At 45.4% G+C, this 19,417-nt stretch overlaps 1 protein-coding gene across 3 annotated transcripts in view; it reads left to right on the top strand.

The window, feature by feature from the left end:
* The window catches only part of LOC113161594 (spectrin beta chain, non-erythrocytic 1-like), a 31,946-nt gene that overhangs the window by 3,403 nt on the left and 9,126 nt on the right, over positions 1-19,417 (top strand). Inside the window, exons 2-19 of one of the 3 annotated variants that reach the window (XM_026359270.1) lie at positions 1,106-1,291; positions 9,159-9,310; positions 10,287-10,460; positions 11,709-11,800; positions 12,335-12,415; positions 12,509-12,624; positions 12,847-12,959; positions 13,059-13,246; positions 13,912-14,029; positions 14,229-14,387; positions 15,027-15,329; positions 15,460-15,613; positions 15,704-16,574; positions 16,660-16,797; positions 16,883-17,639; positions 18,281-18,483; positions 18,805-18,895; positions 19,105-19,251. In XM_026359270.1, coding sequence (XP_026215055.1) covers positions 1,138-1,291; positions 9,159-9,310; positions 10,287-10,460; positions 11,709-11,800; positions 12,335-12,415; positions 12,509-12,624; positions 12,847-12,959; positions 13,059-13,246; positions 13,912-14,029; positions 14,229-14,387; positions 15,027-15,329; positions 15,460-15,613; positions 15,704-16,574; positions 16,660-16,797; positions 16,883-17,639; positions 18,281-18,483; positions 18,805-18,895; positions 19,105-19,251 — 4,011 coding nt within the window. In that variant the 5' untranslated portion in view covers positions 1,106-1,137. Of the gene's footprint in view, positions 1-1,105; positions 1,292-5,747; positions 6,394-9,158; positions 9,311-10,286; positions 10,461-11,708; positions 11,801-12,334; positions 12,416-12,508; positions 12,625-12,846; positions 12,960-13,058; positions 13,247-13,911; positions 14,030-14,228; positions 14,388-15,026; positions 15,330-15,459; positions 15,614-15,703; positions 16,575-16,659; positions 16,798-16,882; positions 17,640-18,280; positions 18,484-18,804; positions 18,896-19,104; positions 19,252-19,417 lie in introns of those variants that run through there. The other 2 variants (XM_026359271.1, XM_026359272.1) reach the window with 2 other exon arrangements.

Genomic DNA, 19,417 nt, shown 5'->3' with positions numbered 1-19,417 from the left:
GGTATTTTAGGAGTCGACCATTTGTTTATCTGGGGGCGGCGTGGGGGGCCGGGGGGTCACTCTGAGCTGAGACTTCCTGTCGGGTGTAGAGGGCTGGGTGGGAATGTGGAGCGATGTGAACCCAAACAGACATAAACCCAGAGGGAGAGGGTGGGGGCCACCAACACTTCCTGACCCGCCCCCCACTCCTCCCCTTTAAACGTCAGTCTGAGAAACTTTTTCCTCCAGACACCTGATTCCTGTAGTCAGGGTAGTGGATCAGACAGACCTGGTTCTGAACAGGTGTGTTTGTTTTTTACCTGTGTGCGTCCTGTCCAAGTTCTGGTCCCTGGTCCCTTGATCTGCAGGCTGATCACAGATCAGTTTCCATCATCCAGCAGGTAATTCTGGGAAGTCAGGTCCATTAGTGGACTGCGAGTCCCTCAGGACGTCCTCTGCATGTCTAAGTGCTGTAATGGCTCCAGTAAGTGATTTACTTCCTGCTCCCATTATCTCCAACGTCACAGAGCTGCTGCTGGGCCACTCTCTCGGTCTCTATGGTGACTGGTTTTAATTACAGTTAACACTGGTAACGAGGAGAGAACACCTGATCCAGGTTAGTTAGAAGGGAGGAGACAAACACGTCTGTTGGATTTAATAGTCCTGATCCTGGTCTGGTTCTGGTCTCCTCTCACAGTCAGTGTGGTCTAAATCTGTGTCGCAGTGAATCCGACAGAAAACACATGACGTTTATCAGCTGTGATTATTGATTGATCTGAATCCAAGAACAGAATCTGTCTCTGACAGGCCGAGATCCTCTACAGTGAAGATGTATCACTGTTTTGGGTTTTCTGGAGCCACAGAAACACTCAAACAGTTAAATTTGATTGGTCCAGAGCAAAGTGTGAAGCTGTGGTTTTGTTATGTGTTGTGTTGTTTCATAAGGGTTTGGCACCTCAGGGCCACCGTATCCTTCAGTAAACTGCATCTCTTGTTGTCATGACAACATAAACACGCTTTAAAATCTGACTCGGTGTGAAAAGAACCAAATTACCCTGAACCCTAAACATCACATGTCTGAACCCTAGTCCTCCTGTTGACCTTGTGTCTGCTTCTTGTCCCGCAGGTCTCGGCCTGAAGCCGCCGAGGTGAAAGGTCATGATGACAACGGTGGCCGCCGAGTACGACCACATGGACTTGCAGCAGCAGTATAGCAGCAGCGACACGGTCAACAACCGCTGGGATGACGACTGGGACAACGAGAACAGCTCGGCCCGCCTCTTCGAACGCTCCCGCATCAAGGCGCTCGCAGGTAGGAGCTGGTCCACCGTTTTTAGGTTTGTCTGAAACTGAGAGTCAGGAGCTGCTGTGGTGGGTCCTGCTGTTCATCCTAGTCCTCTGGACCTGTAGAAACATGTCACACAGAGGGAGGACTGAGGGATCAGTGTAAACAGCACGAACCGCTACAGCATTAGAACAGGTTCCAATGTTTAACACCAGGGGGCAGCAGACCCTCACTAACTGTGACCTGCTCAGACAGACATGGCAGCATCCTGTAAACTCTTCAGTGAGTCTGCGGCCGATTTACTACTAAATGCTGCTGTGTAACACAGCTGATGGGATCCCTGTACAACACACATGACATTTAATGTAAAACACACGTGACTTTTAATGTAAAACACACGTGACTTTTAATGTAAAACACACGTGACTTTTAATGTAAAACACACGTGACTTTTAATGTACAACACACGTGACATTTAATGTAAAACACACGGGACATTTAATGTAAAACACACGTGACATTTAATGTAAAACACACGTGACATTTAACGTACTACACACGTGACTTTTAACGTACAACACACATGACATTTAATGTAAAACACACGGGACATTTAATGTAAAACACACGTGACATTTAATGTAAAACACACGGGACATTTAATGTACAACACACGTGACTTTTAATGTAAAACACACGTGACATTTAACGTACTACACACGTGACTTTTAATGTAAAACACACGTGACATTTAATGTAAAACACACGTGACTTTTAATGTACAACACACGTGACTTTTAATGTAAAACACACGTGACTTTTAATGTAAAACACACGTGACATTTAACGTACTACACACGTGACTTTTAACGTACAACACACGTGACTTTTAATGTACAACACACGTGACATTTAATGTACAACACACGTGACATTTAATGTACAACACACGTGACATTTAACGTACAACACACGTGACTTTTAATGTACAACACACGTGACATTTAAGGTACAACACACGTGACTTTTAATGTAAAACACACGTGAGATTTAATGTAAAACACACGGGACATTTAATGTAAAACACACGTGACATTTAACGTACTACACACGTGACATTTAACGTACTACACACGTGACATTTAATATACAACACACGTGACATTTAATGTAAAACACACGTGACATTTAACGTACTACACACGTGACATTTAACGTACTACACACGTGACATTTAATATACAACACACGTGACATTTAATGTAAAACACACGGGACATTTAATGTAAAACACACGTGACATTTAACGTACTACACACGTGACATTTAACGTACTACACACGTGACATTTAATATACAACACACGTGACATTTAATGTAAAACACACGTGACATTTAACGTACAACACACGTGACATTTAACGTACAACACACGTGACATTTAATGTAAAACACACGTGACTTTTAACGTACAACACACGTGACATTTAACGTACAACACACGTGACTTTTAATGTAAAACACACGTGAGATTTAATGTAAAACACACGGGACATTTAATGTAAAACACACGTGACATTTAATGTACTACACACGTGACATTTAATGTACTAGTAGATACTAGTGTACTAGTGTACACAGTACCAGCAGATGAACAGTGATGATGTCTTTTAGGTTTTTTTGCACATTTTCGACGTGAGTATTTATAGAGTAAATAAGGTTGTGTCAAACACACGGGTAAAAAGCACAACCTACCTCACACTGTACATAATGTATACAAAAGTTCCTACTGAGGGTATAATGTTTACAAGTAAATTCTATATATGCGTATATGCACACGAGTATTTTGTACTTTTTGCACATGCACAACACTTGACAGTACAGCACACTACATGTTGTAAATAATCACATTGTTTTTCATATTATGTTCCCCTTTCCTGAAAAACACTGTACCTGAGAACGAAGTGAACCAGAGTCAAATTCCTTGTTGAAAAACTTCTGATTCTGATTCTGAGTCTGACCAGAATCAGACCCGATCCTGATCAAGACTGTGCTGGACCTAAGCAGCTGTCAGTGAAGAGTCACAGCAGAAGAGAAAGAAGCTTCTTCACACACTTGTTTATAGACCTGGTTTCAGCTGCACCGACAGTTAAACATCCCGCAGCCAACTGGCCCACGAACACAGAACCAAGGCCTCGTTGAGCTGGTTTCCCTCCTTCTCCTGTTACCACTTCTGCTCCTCACAGAGGATGACTCCGTGTGTCTGCTGTGAGTCATGTCAGGTGTTAACAGCCAGTAGTTTATTGTCTGTCAGGTTCTGGTGCCGTAGAACTGTCTGAGGTGATGCAGTGCAGCAGGATTAGGACAGATCAGCATCTGTGTATCTGAGAGACGAACAGCTGCTTCTCACATGACACTGTTTTCTACAGCATTTCTCTGCAGGACACAGAGGAAGAGGAGGAGGAGGAAGATTTAGAGAGGACCAAAACGACTGGTCCACTTCTTTTACACGCATTTTATTGTGAAGGGACGACCTCTTTTATTGTGGAGGGATGTTGTCCGCCTCCCAGCATGCTCTCTGCTGTCTCTGCTGGGTCTTATGATTTAGATTTAGTCGTTTCTCTCTTGGCGCTCTGTTTAACCTACCCCTATCTCAAAACAACCGCAACGAGACCCTTTAAAGAGGTGGTCTTGTTCCACATCATCTAGCGAACCCTGGTGCGGTCCTCCTGGTGGGAAAGCAAACTGAACCAGAACGGGACCAAACGCTATGGATCGCACGTGTAGAGTGTAGCTTTCCATTCCTTGTTTGTCCACCAAAAACATGCTGTTGGATTAATGGAGGACAAACGTGGAGACTCACAGACACCAGGGCCCGCAGTGGGACCCTTAAGTCCAGTTCTGAGTTCCTTTTCTTTCAGTTCCACTTTGTATTTTATACTTTTACTCTGACAGCGTTCAGTGGAGACTCTCACCAGGTTTTCCCAGTGACCCGTTTGGTGGCAGCTGGACTTAAAAATTCCAAAAACTTCCAAAAACCAGTGTGTCCTTATTACAGTTGTTCTCAACTCAAAAAGAAAGAAAAGGAACCAGAACCAGTAGAGATCCACATCAACACGCTCAGAATATGTGAGCCGGATGAAAACAGGTCAAACACTGTGGCCGTGGTTCCTGATGACGGTGTCAGAGCTGGTTAGTGTAGTGGTAACATCACCGCCTCCCATGTGGGAGACTGGGGTTTAAATCCCAGCAGTGGCCTACCACCAGTAGGGGTCCTTAGTCAAGACCTCCTCATGCTGCCCTGCCTACCATTGTACCTTGTAATGACTTGTAAGTCGCTTTGCATTTTAAATGACTAAAATGTAAATGTAAATGGTTCTGGACAGTCTAACCCAGAAACATCTCTGACCCACAGCAGATGCAGTGAACTGGTCTGTAGGGTCAAAACCTTCATGGGGAGGGACGTGAGCAGTGGTAGATCACCTCCCACCTCCAGTGTGTTGGGGGGGTCCTCACAGAGACGCAGGATGTTTGTCTCCTTCAGGAATGTGAAACAACAATGGAGGGAAACACCCCCTCCCTCTGCCCCCCACCCTTGACACCCCTAATGACATCATTAACAAACTGTAACACCATTGGCTGGTTCATGACGACAACCCCCCCCACCACCACCACACACTCTACACTGTAAAAAATGGGTTGGTCTAATTTCAATGTCCGACGGCCATTGATCGTTCACGATCCAGCTGCGGTCCAGTTCTTCCTAGATGTCTTTACTTTAAATCTCCTCGACTCAGATATTTTCTAGCTCACTTGGATAAATGTCGAAATGTAAATTCATAAAGACGGGTGGAGGAGTGAACGACTCTTCTGCCCTGAGTTCTGTCTGCAGGCTCCATCCTGCACCAACAACATATGAACACAACCTTTTTTTTAAGCTTGTTACAAATGTCTGAATTTATGAGAGGCTTAATTCAAACTGTGGATTTTTCTAGCAACCCTTTTATACGTTTATTCTCATGTCCTGTTTCTTTGTTAAACTCCTGCCATCATATCATTTATCATGTATTAAAAGAGACAAGATGACAACAAATCTAGCATTTAAAACCACAAAGTCAGCCTCTAAATCTAATCTACTTCTATTTTCATGTTTCTTGTCTTTTCACATTGACTGTAGGACAGACCCAACTATTTTTGTCTGTATCACCTGAGTCCACAGTTTGCAGCCTGACAGACCAAACCCAGGACAGGACATAGCAGGTTATTTTTCTGTTCGTGATCCGAGTCACCGAACAATGCTCAGACGTGAACGTTTTGTTTTCCACTTAAACTGGGGATTTCGGAGGAATCTTTCTCACTTTTTACAGTGGATTTGAGGGAGGAGGGTTGTTTGCACTGGGTGGGGGGTGGTGTGAGTAGAGGGAAAACCAGCAGCAGGAGGAGATCAGCTGCTGCCTTGCTTCGTGTGCTGGACAGAGCCAGAAACACTCCCACTCTGACCTCTGGACTCTTTTCTTCCACCTCCTGAACACGAGGACGTTTTTCTGTTTGCAGCTAAGATCTTCTGCTCTGTTTTACTTTGATGTAGAAATCGTCACTTTTTAGAAAGCAGTTTTCTTTTCTAAAGTCTGGATTTGTTTTTCTTCAGTTTTTAAGGAATTAGATTTCTACTGCTGAAAAGAAGGAATTTATTTCAGCATTTATTCTTTTTTTCCGAAGGTAAATTCTCACATTTCTGCTTTGAAGTTTGGTTTTTACCCTTTAAACATAAAGGAGTCACTGTAACTCACTGTAACTCAGGCGTCTGGAAGTTTATCCAGTAAAATTGGCTGAAATTTGGATGAACTTCTGACAGATTCTTCAAAAGCTTGTCGTCTTTCTTCTGTTTTTCCCGGAACTTCATCTGAAATTTGCTGCATCATCTGGAGGGAAACTATGTCCCAGATCTCGTCGCCTCAGATCACTGAGCTCTCAGTGGGTTGATCTGCAGCAGGAGGTGTCAGTGTTATCTGCAGGTGCATTTATTTATCAGCTGTGAATATCTGGTTCGGTGATGGAGGTGGAGCGGGCGTATGCCGACTCGCAGTTCAACTACAACCAGCTGGACGGTCGATTCAAACAGCTGCAAGGTAAGAAGGCGGGAAGAGGAAGCTGAGGTTTGTCAGCAGCAGCAGGGAGGAGGTCAGAGGTTACAGAGAGGGTCTGTGCTGCTAACGTCTTTGTGTCAGAGAAAAAACTTGGAGAAGTAGAAAGTCAGAAGGCCGGATTACAGCAGTAATCTGTATCCAGGTCTCTGTAGGTCAGGGAGGCCCCCGCTGACCCTGCAATATGCTGGAAATTGGCGGCTGGTTAGTGTAGTGGTAACATCACCGCCTCCCATGTGGGAGACTGGGGTTCAAATCCCAGCTATGGCTACCTCCAGTAGGGGTCCTTAGGCAAGACCTCCTCACGCTCTGCCTACCCTTGTACCTTGTAATGACTTGTAAGTCGCTTTGGATAAAAGCGTCTGCTAAATGACTGTAATGTAATGTAATGTAAATGAAGCTAGTAAAATGGCTCCATCAGTGCTGGATTGATGTCTGTGTAATAAGGCAGCAGGTGGTTCCTGTAGGGACACTCTCTAAGGACCAGCACGACGTGCAAGTATTTGGATCGAGGCAGCAGAGAAAGGTTATGAGATGGTTGGGGATGGGTGGGTGCCCCACCAGTCAAGTGGTAAGATGCTTAACCTGACCCTGACCTCACCCTAACCCTAACCAGTTACCTCTGTCCTCAGAGAGTTTCCTGAACAACAACCACCTTCATTAATGTGGTTCATTAATCCGTGACCACAGACATTACAACTTTTATCACGTTCCTACATCCTAACTTTAGGTCGAGGAATAAAACTCAACTGTTTAGTTATTGTCGATCAAACAGTTCCTTAACAGCATGAGGTTAAAGGACGACAGGAAACGGGGGAAGACCAGGTTTATCAGTCAGTGACGGTCCAGTCCGACCACTCAAAGATCTGAAACATGAAAACATTACACTGGGAGAGGGAGAGGAGCTTCTTCTGGATCACTGAGCTCATCTGGACCTGGCTCTTCTTTTAGCTGGTTCTTCTCTTGGTCTCTGTCCTCACTGAACTGCAGCTTCTCTAAATGTCTGTTCTGTTTTGTGGCACATTACCAACCAAGACAGAAAGTGGGTTCAGTCCTCTGGACCCGTAAAGGACCCAAACTGCCATTATTACCTGATCTTGAGGGTCTGGCCTGTCAAGCTAAAACCTCTTTACAAAAACAATGTTGGCTGGTGCTCAACCTCGTTCAACCGTGGACACTGTGGTTTTGTGGTACATGTCTTAACCACTGGACCAACACCGTTCAAATGTATACGTTTACTTACTGACTAATACAATAATTAGTGAGGGCGGGGACGCACAGGAGTCCGTTGGGGCCCACTGGTCTTTGCTGCCAGGGAACTCATCCTGGCTACTGCGAAGGACTTTTTAATTTGAGTGTGATGTCACAGTGAAGGAGTCTGTGACCTTTGACCCGAGTTGTAGTTAAAGTTTTAACAGCTGCTCCCTCTGAACACGTAGTGAAGTCTTAGGCTGCACGCTCAGTCGACGAAATGATGAAGGAAATGTCAGAATTGTCTCACATCTTTCCTGTTTCCTCTGGGTCAAAGGTCAAACACTAGAATAATAAAAGTGTCATGTAGCAGACGAGTTGAGGTCCAGTTTACTACCGAAGGTTTACTGCAAAGGGTTCATCCTGTTTCCCCCTAAGCTTCTGTGAACCTGTGGGTAAAGATGGAAACGTGTTGAACAACTCGCTGTTAGATAACACGCGACGTTACAGGTGGACTGACAGGTGGACTGACAGGTACCGACAGGTGGACTGACAGGTGGACCGACAGGTACCGACAGGTACCGACAGGTGGACTGACAGGTGGACCGACAGGTGGACCGACAGGTACCGACAGGTGGACTGACAGGTGGACCGACAGGTACCGACAGGTGGACCGACAGGTGGACTGACAGGTGGACCGACAGGTACCGACAGGTGGACTGACAGGTACCGACAGATGGACTGACTGGTGGACCGACAGGTACCGACAGGTGGACTGACAGGTGGACCGACAGGTACCGACAGGTGGACTGACAGGTGGACCGACAGGTACCGACAGGTGGACCGACAGGTACCGACAGGTGGACTGACAGGTGGACCGACAGGTACCGACAGGTGGACTGACAGGTGGACCGACAGGTACCGACAGGTGGACCGACAGGTACCGACAGGTGGACTGACAGGTGGACCGACAGGTGGACCGACAGGTACCGACAGATGGACTGACTGGTGGACCGACAGGTACCGACAGGTGGACTGACAGGTGGACCATCAGGTACCGACAGGTTACTGAGCTTTGATCAAAGACCGGACTGTTCAGTGTTTTAGAAACAAACCAGACTCTGACTTTTTATGGACTTTAACTCCAGGAGATGCAGAAGAATCCGTCTGATTGAAAACACGCCGCTCGACTCCACCTCAGTTTACCAGCTTCATTCTGTTTTCAGCTCTTTCACCTTCAGCTGCGTCTTGATGATGTTTCCTGTTTAAATTTGTGTGTGAGACTCGTGTCAAACTTTGCTCTTATTTAGGTCATTAAGAGGTGAAAGTTACAGATTAGAGATTCACACATGTGGATATGATTCGGTGACTTCCTCTTCCTGAGGAAAGCATCATCTCCACAATAAAGCTCCAGGAATCCACTTAGAAATGAGAGAACAATGGAAACGTTCTCAGACACGTCACCACAGAAACAGATTTCAGACGTCACACATCAGCCGAGTTAATCTGAAGGCTGAAATCATCTGGACTAATGTGTGTGTGTGTGTGTGTGTGTCCAGATGAGCGGGAGGCAGTCCAGAAGAAGACCTTCACTAAGTGGGTCAACTCTCACCTGTCCAGAGTCTCCTGCAGGATCACAGACCTGTACATGGACCTGAGAGACGGACGCATGCTAATCAAGCTGCTGGAGGTGCTGTCAGGAGAGAGACTGGTAAATACACAACTAATACACAACAAATACACAACTAATACACAACTAATACACAACTAATATACAACTAATACACAACAAAAACACAACAAATACACAACTAATACACAATTAATACACAACCAATACACAACTAATACACAACAAAAACACAACAAATACACAACTAATACACAATTAATACACAACCAATACACAACTAATACACAACAAAAACACAACAAATATACAATAAATACACAACTACTACACAACAAAAACACAACAAATATACAATAAATACACAATTAATACACAACGAATACACAACAAATACACAACAAATATACAATAAATACACAACTACTACACAACTACTACACAACAAAAACACAACAAATATACAATAAATACACAATTAATACACAACGAATACACAACAAATACACAACAATTAGACAATAAATACACAACTAATACATAACAATCGTTGGATCAGGGAATCCGTGCCTGTTAATGCAGGAATGAGTAAGGAGGCAGAGGTTTATCCTGGGGTGCACTAGGAACTACACAGTGCCAGACCCCCCTGGTCTGTTCAACGACCACGTCTAGCCCATGTATTTGAAACAAAAGAACTGAACCAGGTGTGTCCTGGTTCCTGTTTTCCTCCTTTAAACATAAAACGTGTGGCGTCAGAGAAGTTGGAGCTGGTGAAGTCGTTTGCCTTGATTCTACATTCAGACGTCCAGATAAAATATCTGAATACTGGCTGTTGTCCAGCTGCTGCCCCCCACTCTTTACCCCCCATCCCCAGAGACCCCTCACCGTTCACTCAGTTCCTGTGTTGCATTTAGAGTCAGGAAAGACGGTCGGTTTTCTCCACATCCGGAGTTAAATTTGTTCGTTCTGTGTGCCCCAGTCACTTCTGATAAAACATTTCAAAACCCCACCCTGACCTCCACCTCTGTGTTTTTATTCTTTATCATCCTCCGTCCAGCCAAAGCCCACCAAAGGCAGGATGCGAATCCACTGTCTGGAGAATGTGGACAAAGCTCTGCAGTTCCTGAAAGAGCAGCGGGTTCACCTGGAGAACATGGGGTCCCATGACATTGTGGATGGAAACCACCGACTGACGCTGGGTCTCATCTGGACCATCATCCTCCGCTTTCAGGTAACAAGATAAATTGTTTGGAGGACTTCAACTAACAAGGACAGGTGTGATATGATGGTAATTCCTGAAATCAGAATTGACCTGAACAAAGTTTAGTAGAAGTTACAGAAATCTGCCTTCACTGTGTCAGAATGCAGCTACGGAACATTCCGAATATCCCAAACCAAACCAAATCCAACAGATAACAAGAATAGTAAACAGACATATAATCCAGGTTTACGACTCAACACAGACCAGACCGGCCTCTGATTGGTCGACCGCCACTGAGTCACTTATGTACCTGCTCAGGTTAAAGTCCAGGCTGCTCCATGTTTTACTGACGACACACCGTTGTCATGGAAACTCAGCCCAGGTGATGTCACACGATCCTGAGTTGACCTTTAAACCCTGTGATTTCCCTCAGCTGAGAATCTGACCAATCAGGTCATCCAGTAAGAGTGGCTGTTTGTTAGGGCGACACACAAACAGACACCTGACGGACAGCTTAACTTTCTTTGCCCCTGAAGTCGTCGTGTCAGGCAGTGCTTCACTGACTGTGTGTCCCCAGCAGCTCCAGGACACCTGAATTCACCTGCTCTAATCTGATTCTGGAAGCGGTTAACCCACATTAGGGGGCACATTGGGAGCAAAAACGTTTTTCTGGATTTCTGGTTGGGTCTGAGCAGGCGGCCTGGTGGCTCAGTGGGTAGATCACCTGCTTTGAATGCAGAAGGTTGTGTCCTTGAGCGAGACACTCCACGCTAGCTCCCCGGGCGCTGCATGTAGCTGCCCACTGCTCCCCCAGGGGATGGGTTAAATGCAGAGGACAAATTTCATCTGTAAAATGTGACATATGACAAATAAAGGCTGCTTCTTCTTCTTCAGCTGCAACCCAGCTGTCTGCAAGCATGAGATGGTAGAACAACATTTCATGTGTAAATTATATATATTATATAAAAATATAAAAACAGCAGCTGGTTAGTTTAGTGGTAAGATCATCACCTTCCATGTAAGAGACTGGGGTTCGAATCCCACCTGTGGTCTACCTCCAGTAGGGGTCCTTATCCTGCCTACTCTTGTAAGTCGCTTTGAATAAAAGCTGTCAAATGACTAAACAAGCAAACAAGCAAAACTGTCAACATTCTAGTTTCTGTTTACATCCCCTAAAAAAGAAAGAGACCGAATAAACGATCACTCTTCACATGTGTGCAGTTACAGTCTTGAAGCTGCGGCAGGTGGAGCTTTGATGCTGGCGTGTTTTGTTTTCAGATCCAGGACATCAGTGTGGAGACTGAAGACAACAAAGAGAAGAGATCAGCTAAAGACGCTCTGCTGCTGTGGTGTCAGATGAAGACTGCAGGGTGAGACTCTCACTAACAGTTAGCGTGTTTACATGTGATTACATCAGTGACACCTGCAGCACAGGTGTGTTATATCATCAGTGACAGTGGTGTGTGATACTGACAGGTCTTATAATAGATATAATAATAGTAGTTGAGTCCAACAATCAAATCAAATCCTCTCTGAAACAATCACCTTCATGGAGTACTGACCTTGTTTTATACCAACATATCTAATAAGTGACAAAACATAGAACCAGCAGGAAGTAATGTCAGGTGACACGTCCCTTCCCTGTGTCACCTGTTGGTCCTTGTCACACTGGCTCAGATATTAGAATCATTTTTCCACTTCCAACATGTGGACTAAGAATCTGACTCTTCCCGCCCAGGAAATCCCAGACCTTGACCTAACCCTAACCCTAACCCTTGACCTGTGCTGTGTAATTTAAAAAGCCAAAGAGCTCTGATTAAAAGTGTCTACAGAACAGATGCTGCATTCTTGAACCCTTTCTACTGTTCCTAACAATAAAAAGTGATGTCTTCTCTTCTCCTCAGGTATCCCAACGTAAACATTCACAACTTCACCACCAGCTGGAGAGACGGCATGGCCTTCAACGCTCTCATCCACAAGCACAGGTAACAGCTTCATCTCCATCACACACAAACTCAAACTCAGCTGACACCATCTTCACCGTCGCACGATGATATGACCAGTTTTTTATTTTCCAGGCCTGATCTCATTGACTTTGACAAACTTAAGAAGTCCAACGCTCACTACAATCTACAGAATGCATTTAACCTGGCAGAGCAACACCTGGGCCTCACCAAGCTGCTGGACCCAGAGGGTAGGATGCTGACCCAGTTCAACAAAACCTGACCTGAAAACTGCAGTATCTCACTCTACACTGATGACGCTGCTTTTGTAGTTTGAATAAATTACAAATGTTTTTTACTTTAATGACTCACTAGTGTCTGTCTCCAACAAAAAGTCATGAGTCCAAGTATAAAAGCGAACGTGATGTCATGTTTAGGACAACACTCACATCTACTACATCATTGTTCTTCAGATATCAGCGTGGATCATCCAGATGAGAAGTCAGTCATCACCTACGTGGTGACGTATTACCACTATTTCTCCAAGATGAAGGCTCTGAAGGTGGAGGGCAAACGGATCGGAAAGGTCAGTCAGTCATAGTCAGGACGTGTTTGTTGATTTTTGTGTTAGAGTGAACATTTTAGATGCAGAGATGAAAGCAGATGTCTCTGTTTTTCTGTCCAGGTGTTGGATAACGCCATCGAGACGGAGAAGATGATCGAGAAGTACGAGTCTCTGGCCTCAGACCTCCTAGAGTGGATCGAACAGACCATCATCATCCTCAACAACAGGAAGTTCGCCAACTCTCTGGTGGGAGTCCAGCAGCAGCTTCAGGCCTTCAACACCTACCGAACTGTGGAGAAACCACCAAAGTCAGAACCTTTTCCTCCATGTGTTCCCCTCTGCACCCTCCTCCACCCTCACTGTGCAGTCTGCACATCTGCAGCAAACACTCGCTGCCTCTGCTCACCATCTTAGCTTTTAATTGGTTAATCCATTCATCTGTTTTCTGCTGCTTATCAGGATCTGGGTCATGTTATCATCATTAGACATTATCATTACGTTTCTCCTGGGAATACAGGACATATTAGATATATTAACTAAGGAGGTCCCCATGAGTAGTTTGGTCTGGATCTCAATCAGAGTGCTTTAAAATTTAAACTTTTAATCATAATTCAAAAATATACATGTTAATTAATGAAATATGAAAGAACACCTGAAACTGAAGTGATGTGATAAGAATGAGTAAACGCAATAATATCTGTATCAGAGAGAATCACTGAACCAGTAAATGTCATGTTCAGTGAAAGATCTGCATCATTATAATGTCAGATTAAATCTACAACACAGGAAAGTCTGCATAGAGTGAGATGATCAGAAAAGTTTCAAAAGCCAGGTGTATATTCTGTACACGTTCCTTCAACCCACCGTAACGTCCCCACTTCCATCATCTTCTCATCATCACCATCATCCCAAACATGTTCCCTCCTGATTTCACTGCCTTACTCTTTCACCTCTGTGTCTCTTGTTTCTTCAGGTTCACCGAGAAGGGGAACCTGGAGGTTCTTCTCTTCACCATCCAGAGTAAAATGAGAGCCAACAACCAGAAGGTGTACATGCCCCGAGAAGGAAAACTAATCTCAGATATCAACAAGGTCAGGTTCAGTTCTTCTGCAGCTCAAACAAAGAATGTGTTCCTCTCAGTACAAAAGCACAAGTTACAGACTTCATTTGATCTCTCACATTGGTGATACAACACAGCGGAAGCAGACATGTGGACAAACTGACCTGATGACAGAACGTCACGGTTTGGTTCTAGGAGGTTGTGATATTTGATGCTGTTTGTCCTATCAGGCTTGGGAGCGACTGGAGAAGGCAGAGCATGAGAGGGAGCTGGCTCTGAGGACGGAGCTGATTCGTCAGGAGAAACTGGAACAGTTGGCCAGACGCTTCGACCGCAAGGCGGCCATGAGAGAGACCTGGCTCAGCGAAAACCAGAGACTGGTGTCACAGGTCAGTAACAGCTGCAACTGAAATTTCACTTCAAGGTGTTTTTCTGCTGCAGCTTTTAACTAATGTGTGCTCTTATATAGAAACATGGACAAACATGCTGCAGCTTGGTTTGTTGCCTTGTTAGTAGCAGTGGGTCAGCTGTAGCACATTAAACAGCCTAAAACGGTACCTGCAAACGTTGTGATGCTCAGTGCGAACAAAACGACAGATTTAACCATCTGTCCCTAACTTAAAGGCCTTGGTGGTTTTCTAACAGTCCCTTTTAACAAAACCAAACATTTATATTAAGTTATTTTTATTAAACGATTGTATTACTGTTGAAAAACACCAATTTCTCTTTTATTTGGAAATCCATCCACTAGAAGGAAACTGAACTTTTCACGACAGGAATTTTCACTTTTAGCCAAAAAAAATTCAAACACAAGATCTGGATATGAAATTACCACACATCTATGTCTGAGTATCAACAGCTCAAATGTCTTCAAAATAAAAATGGTTCTACTGAAAACATACTTAATTTTGGGGGTTAAATAAGGTTGTATGAGCACTAGTTTCTACTTTTATCCAGGGGATTTTATATAATGCTATGACTCTAAAGGTGTGATAGTTTTCTTTTTTCTTTTACTTTCCTTTCTCCAGGACAACTTTGGTTTCGACCTTCAGGCCGTCGAGGCAGCCACCAAGAAACACGAGGCCATTGAAACAGATATTGCTGCGTATGAGGAGCGTGTTCAGGCCGTGATTGCTGTGGCAAAGGAGCTGGAGCTGGAGCACTACCACGACATCAAACGTATCACAGCCCGGAAAGACAACGTGATCAGACTTTGGGAGTATTTGCTGGAGCTGCTGAAGGCCCGCAGACAGAGGCTGGAGATGAACCTGGGCCTGCAGAGAGTCTTCCAGGAGATGCTCTACATCATGGACTGGATGGATGAGATGAAGGTACATTCATGGACGGAGAGATGTTTTTTTATGTAGATTGATTGAACTTCCTCTTATCTTTGAGTTTGTGTAGGAAACTGGTCACCACTGTCCTAAATATCCCCTGTGATTGTCTGCTTTTGGTTTCCAGATGTTGCTGCTGTCTCAGGATTATGGGAAACATCTGCTGGGTGTGGAGGACCTGCTGCAGAAACATGCTTTGGTGGAGGCTGATATTGCCATCCAGACTGACAGGGTGAAAGCAGTCACCACCAACGCCAACAAGTACTCCGTCAATGACAGTGGTGAGCGGCGTGCAGCATGATCTGTCTGGTCTAGTCTACTTCCAATTTTTATTAATGTGAGTGAAAATACCTTTTTTGTCTTTTCCCCAGGCTACAAGCCCTGTGACCCTCAAGTCATTCAGGACCGCGTGGCCCATTTGGAGTTCTGCTACCAGGAGCTGAACCAGCTGGCTGCTGAACGCCGCTCCCGCCTGGAGGAGTCCCGTCGCCTATGGAAGTTCTTCTGGGACATGGCTGAGGAAGAGGGCTGGATTCGTGAGAAGGAGCAGATCCTGTCTTCTCTGGAGCACGGCAAGGACCTCACAGGGGCACTGCGCCTTCTCAGCCAGCAGCGCGCACTAGAGGATGAGATGAGCGGTCGTGCCGGCCACCTTCAGCACACCATTGCAGAGGGCCAAGCCATGGTACAGGCCGGCCACTTTGGTGCTAATAAGATCCAAGAGCGTATCGCTGACCTGCAGGCTCAGTGGGCAGCACTGGAGCAGCTGGCAGCAGTGAGGAAAAGGAGGCTGGAGGAGGCTCTGGCTCTGCACCAGTTCCAGGCAGACGCTGATGATGTTGATGCCTGGACCTTGGACGCGCTGCGCATCGTCTCCAGTGGAGAAACAGGCCATGACGAGTTCTCCACCCAAGCTTTAGTCAGGAAGCACAAAGATGCTTCAACAGAGGTGGCCAGCTACCGACCAGTCATCGACTCACTCCACGAGCAGGCTGCCTCCCTGCCCAAAGAGGTGGCAGAGTCACAGGATGTCCATGGTAGGCTGGCAGGTATCGAGGAGCGCTACAAGGAGGTGGCTGAACTGACAAAGCTGAGGAAGGAGGCGCTGCAAGACGCTCTGGCTCTTTACAAGATGTTCAGTGAGGCTAATGCCTGTGAGGTTTGGATTGACGAAAAGGAGCAGTGGCTGAACAGCATGGAGATCCCAGAAAAACTGGAGGACCTGGAAGTCATACAGCACAGGTACAACCACAAGCTTCTGTTTCTGTTTGTGATTATATGATCTCTTTCAGCCAGCACTGCATTTATGTGGACTTGTTCTTGGCAGGTTTGAGAGTCTGGAACCAGAGATGAATAACCAGGCATCTCGAGTTGCTGTGGTCAACCAGATTGCCCGCCAGCTGATCCACAGTGGTCACCCGAGCGAGAAGAACATCAAGACCCAGCAGGACAAACTCAACATCAGGTACAAATGACAGCTTGTGTTTTGTGAATTTTTAAGGTGGCAGAGTCAGTATGTCTGTAGATGTGATCCTGTCCTCTGCCTCCAGGTGGAGCCAGTTCCGTGACCTTGTGGACCAGAAGAAGGAGTCCTTGAACTCTGCTCTGGGTGTGCAGAACTACCACCTCGACTGCAACGAGACCAAGTCCTGGATCAAAGAGAAGACCAAAGTTATAGAGTCCACTCAGGAGCTGGGCAATGATCTCACCGGGGTCATGGCACTGCAGCGCAAACTGACTGGTATGGAGCGTGACCTGGCTGCTATCGAGGACAAGCTGGGCGACCTACGAGGAGAGGCTCAGCGTTTGGCAGAGGAGCACCCTGATCAGGCTAAGGCCATCACAGACCGCCTGGCTGAGATTACTGCCGTCTGGGAGGAAATGAAGAACACTCTAAAGAACCGCGAGGAGTCTCTGGGTGAGGCCAGGAAACTGCAGCAGTTCCTACGTGAGCTGGATGACTTCCAGTCCTGGCTGTCCCGCACTCAAACAGCCATCGCCTCCGAGGACATGCCCAACACACTGGCTGAAGCCGAGAAGCTTATGGCCCAACATGAAGGCATCAAGAATGAGATCCAGAACTATGAGGAGGACTACCAGAAGATGCGTGACATGGGAGAGATGGTGACGCAAGGGCAAACAGATGCCCAGTACATGTTCCTACGACAGAGACTGCAGGCTCTTGATACCGGCTGGAACGAACTGCATAAGATGTGGGAGAACCGGCAGAACCTACTGTCCCAGTCCCATGCTTACCAGCTGTTCCTAAGGGACACCAAACAGGCTGAGGCTTTCCTCAACAACCAGGTAAACTCAGAAGGTTTTGTTTTAGGTGATGTGTTTGTGATTTTTGCCTTTTTCGTGTAGTGTCCCTGAAAACTGGGAGATACAGTGGAATGACACCAGCTGGAATCAACATGTACATATTGTCACTCATTTGGCAGGTTGCTAAGCCAGTCTGTCCAACACCTTGGGCCAAAGAAAATATTTCAGCTGCTCAACTGATGGGCACAATGTGAAGATTTCTGAAACTATGTACCTAAACAGGTTCAATTTGATGAGCTGACAGTTCTTACCTGATATTAATTGTACTCAGAAAACAAACACTGATTAATTAATTTCAATTCAATTCAATTCCATTTTATTTGTACAGCACCAAATCCCAACAGAAGTCATCTCAAGGGACTTTACGGTGTTTAAGGTTTAAGACCTTACAAATTATAACCGTATACAGAATTATATAGAAAAAGGAAAGAGGAGAGACTAGTGTCAGTGACCTTCTATGGCATCAGCGCCAAATGTTTTCTTGGACATACAGAACTTTTAATAAAGTCGGCACACTGTCCTGATTCCATTCCTGTTCCCCAGAGAACATATCTTTTAGACTATAAATACTTACACAAATACACAAAGTACCTGAAGCAGAATTGTGTTCTGTTTCTTTGCAGGAGTACGTTTTGGCTCACACCGAGATGCCCACCACTCTGGAGGGCGCCGAGGCCGCCATCAAGAAGCAGGAGGACTTCATGACCACGATGGACGCCAATGAGGACAAGATTAACAGCGTGGTGGAGGCCGGCAGGCGGCTGGCCAGTGACGGAAACATCAACTCTGATCGTATCCAGGAGAGAGTCGCCTCCATAGATGACAGGTAGTAATGAGCCTTAGTTTATGACAGATGTTTTAATGGGGCTGATTGTAGCTGCTTTGATCGAGAAAACTTCACCGCGCCGAGATTTTGATCATTATTATCACATCTTCTTCAACAAATTGATTTTCCCACTTAAACAGCAGTGTACTACAGCATGTTAACAATCGAAGACTTGTCTTTTTGGGTTCTCTGGGTTCTTTGAACTTGATTGAGCCTCAGTGTTGTCATCCTTACTTTTCTACGGTTACAGAATAATATGTAGTTTAGTTATGAATTATAGTAACTCATAATGATGTCCTGACCTTAATCTCTTTGTTTCAGACATAAGAAGAACAGGGAGGCAGCAGTGGAGCTGCTGATGAGACTGAAGGACAACAGGGACCTGCAGAAGTTCCTGCAGGACTGCCAGGAGGTCGGTTTCACGTCATACATTTCATACACATTTTTAAAGGCAGGTTGTAGTTTGTTGTCAAGAATCTGAAGGTGAAATCTTTGCTTTGAAGTGGGATGGTCTATCCAGTATTTTAGTTCACACACAGCTGGAAAATTTCCTAGTCACATTCTTACTCTGCAGGGAATGAAACATTTAGATTTTAGTGAACATTTTGTGTTTGTGTGCAGCTCTCCCTTTGGATTAATGAGAAGATGCTGACGGCCCAAGACATGACGTACGATGAGGCCAGGAACCTGCACAGCAAGTGGCTGAAGCACCAGGCCTTCATGGCGGAGCTACAGTCCAACAAGGAGTGGCTGGACAAGATCCAGAAGGTATGGAGGGTCGTTCCTTGCTCTGCATGTGAAAAGTGCCGTATAGACTAAATGCTTTTCCTTGACTCACTGGATAATAACGACCTGATCAGTGATGCACAGCTGCATTCACAGACCGAGCAGCAGTGGAATAAAACAACTAGACCGTCAAAGGCAATGAATAAAT

The sequence above is a fragment of the Anabas testudineus genome, chromosome 1, assembly GCF_900324465.2.
Source record: "Anabas testudineus chromosome 1, fAnaTes1.2, whole genome shotgun sequence".
NCBI classification, from domain to species: domain Eukaryota; kingdom Metazoa; phylum Chordata; class Actinopteri; order Anabantiformes; family Anabantidae; genus Anabas; species Anabas testudineus.
The sequence above is the reverse complement of the archived record's forward strand: the minus strand, read 5'-3'. Positions and strand labels throughout refer to the sequence as shown.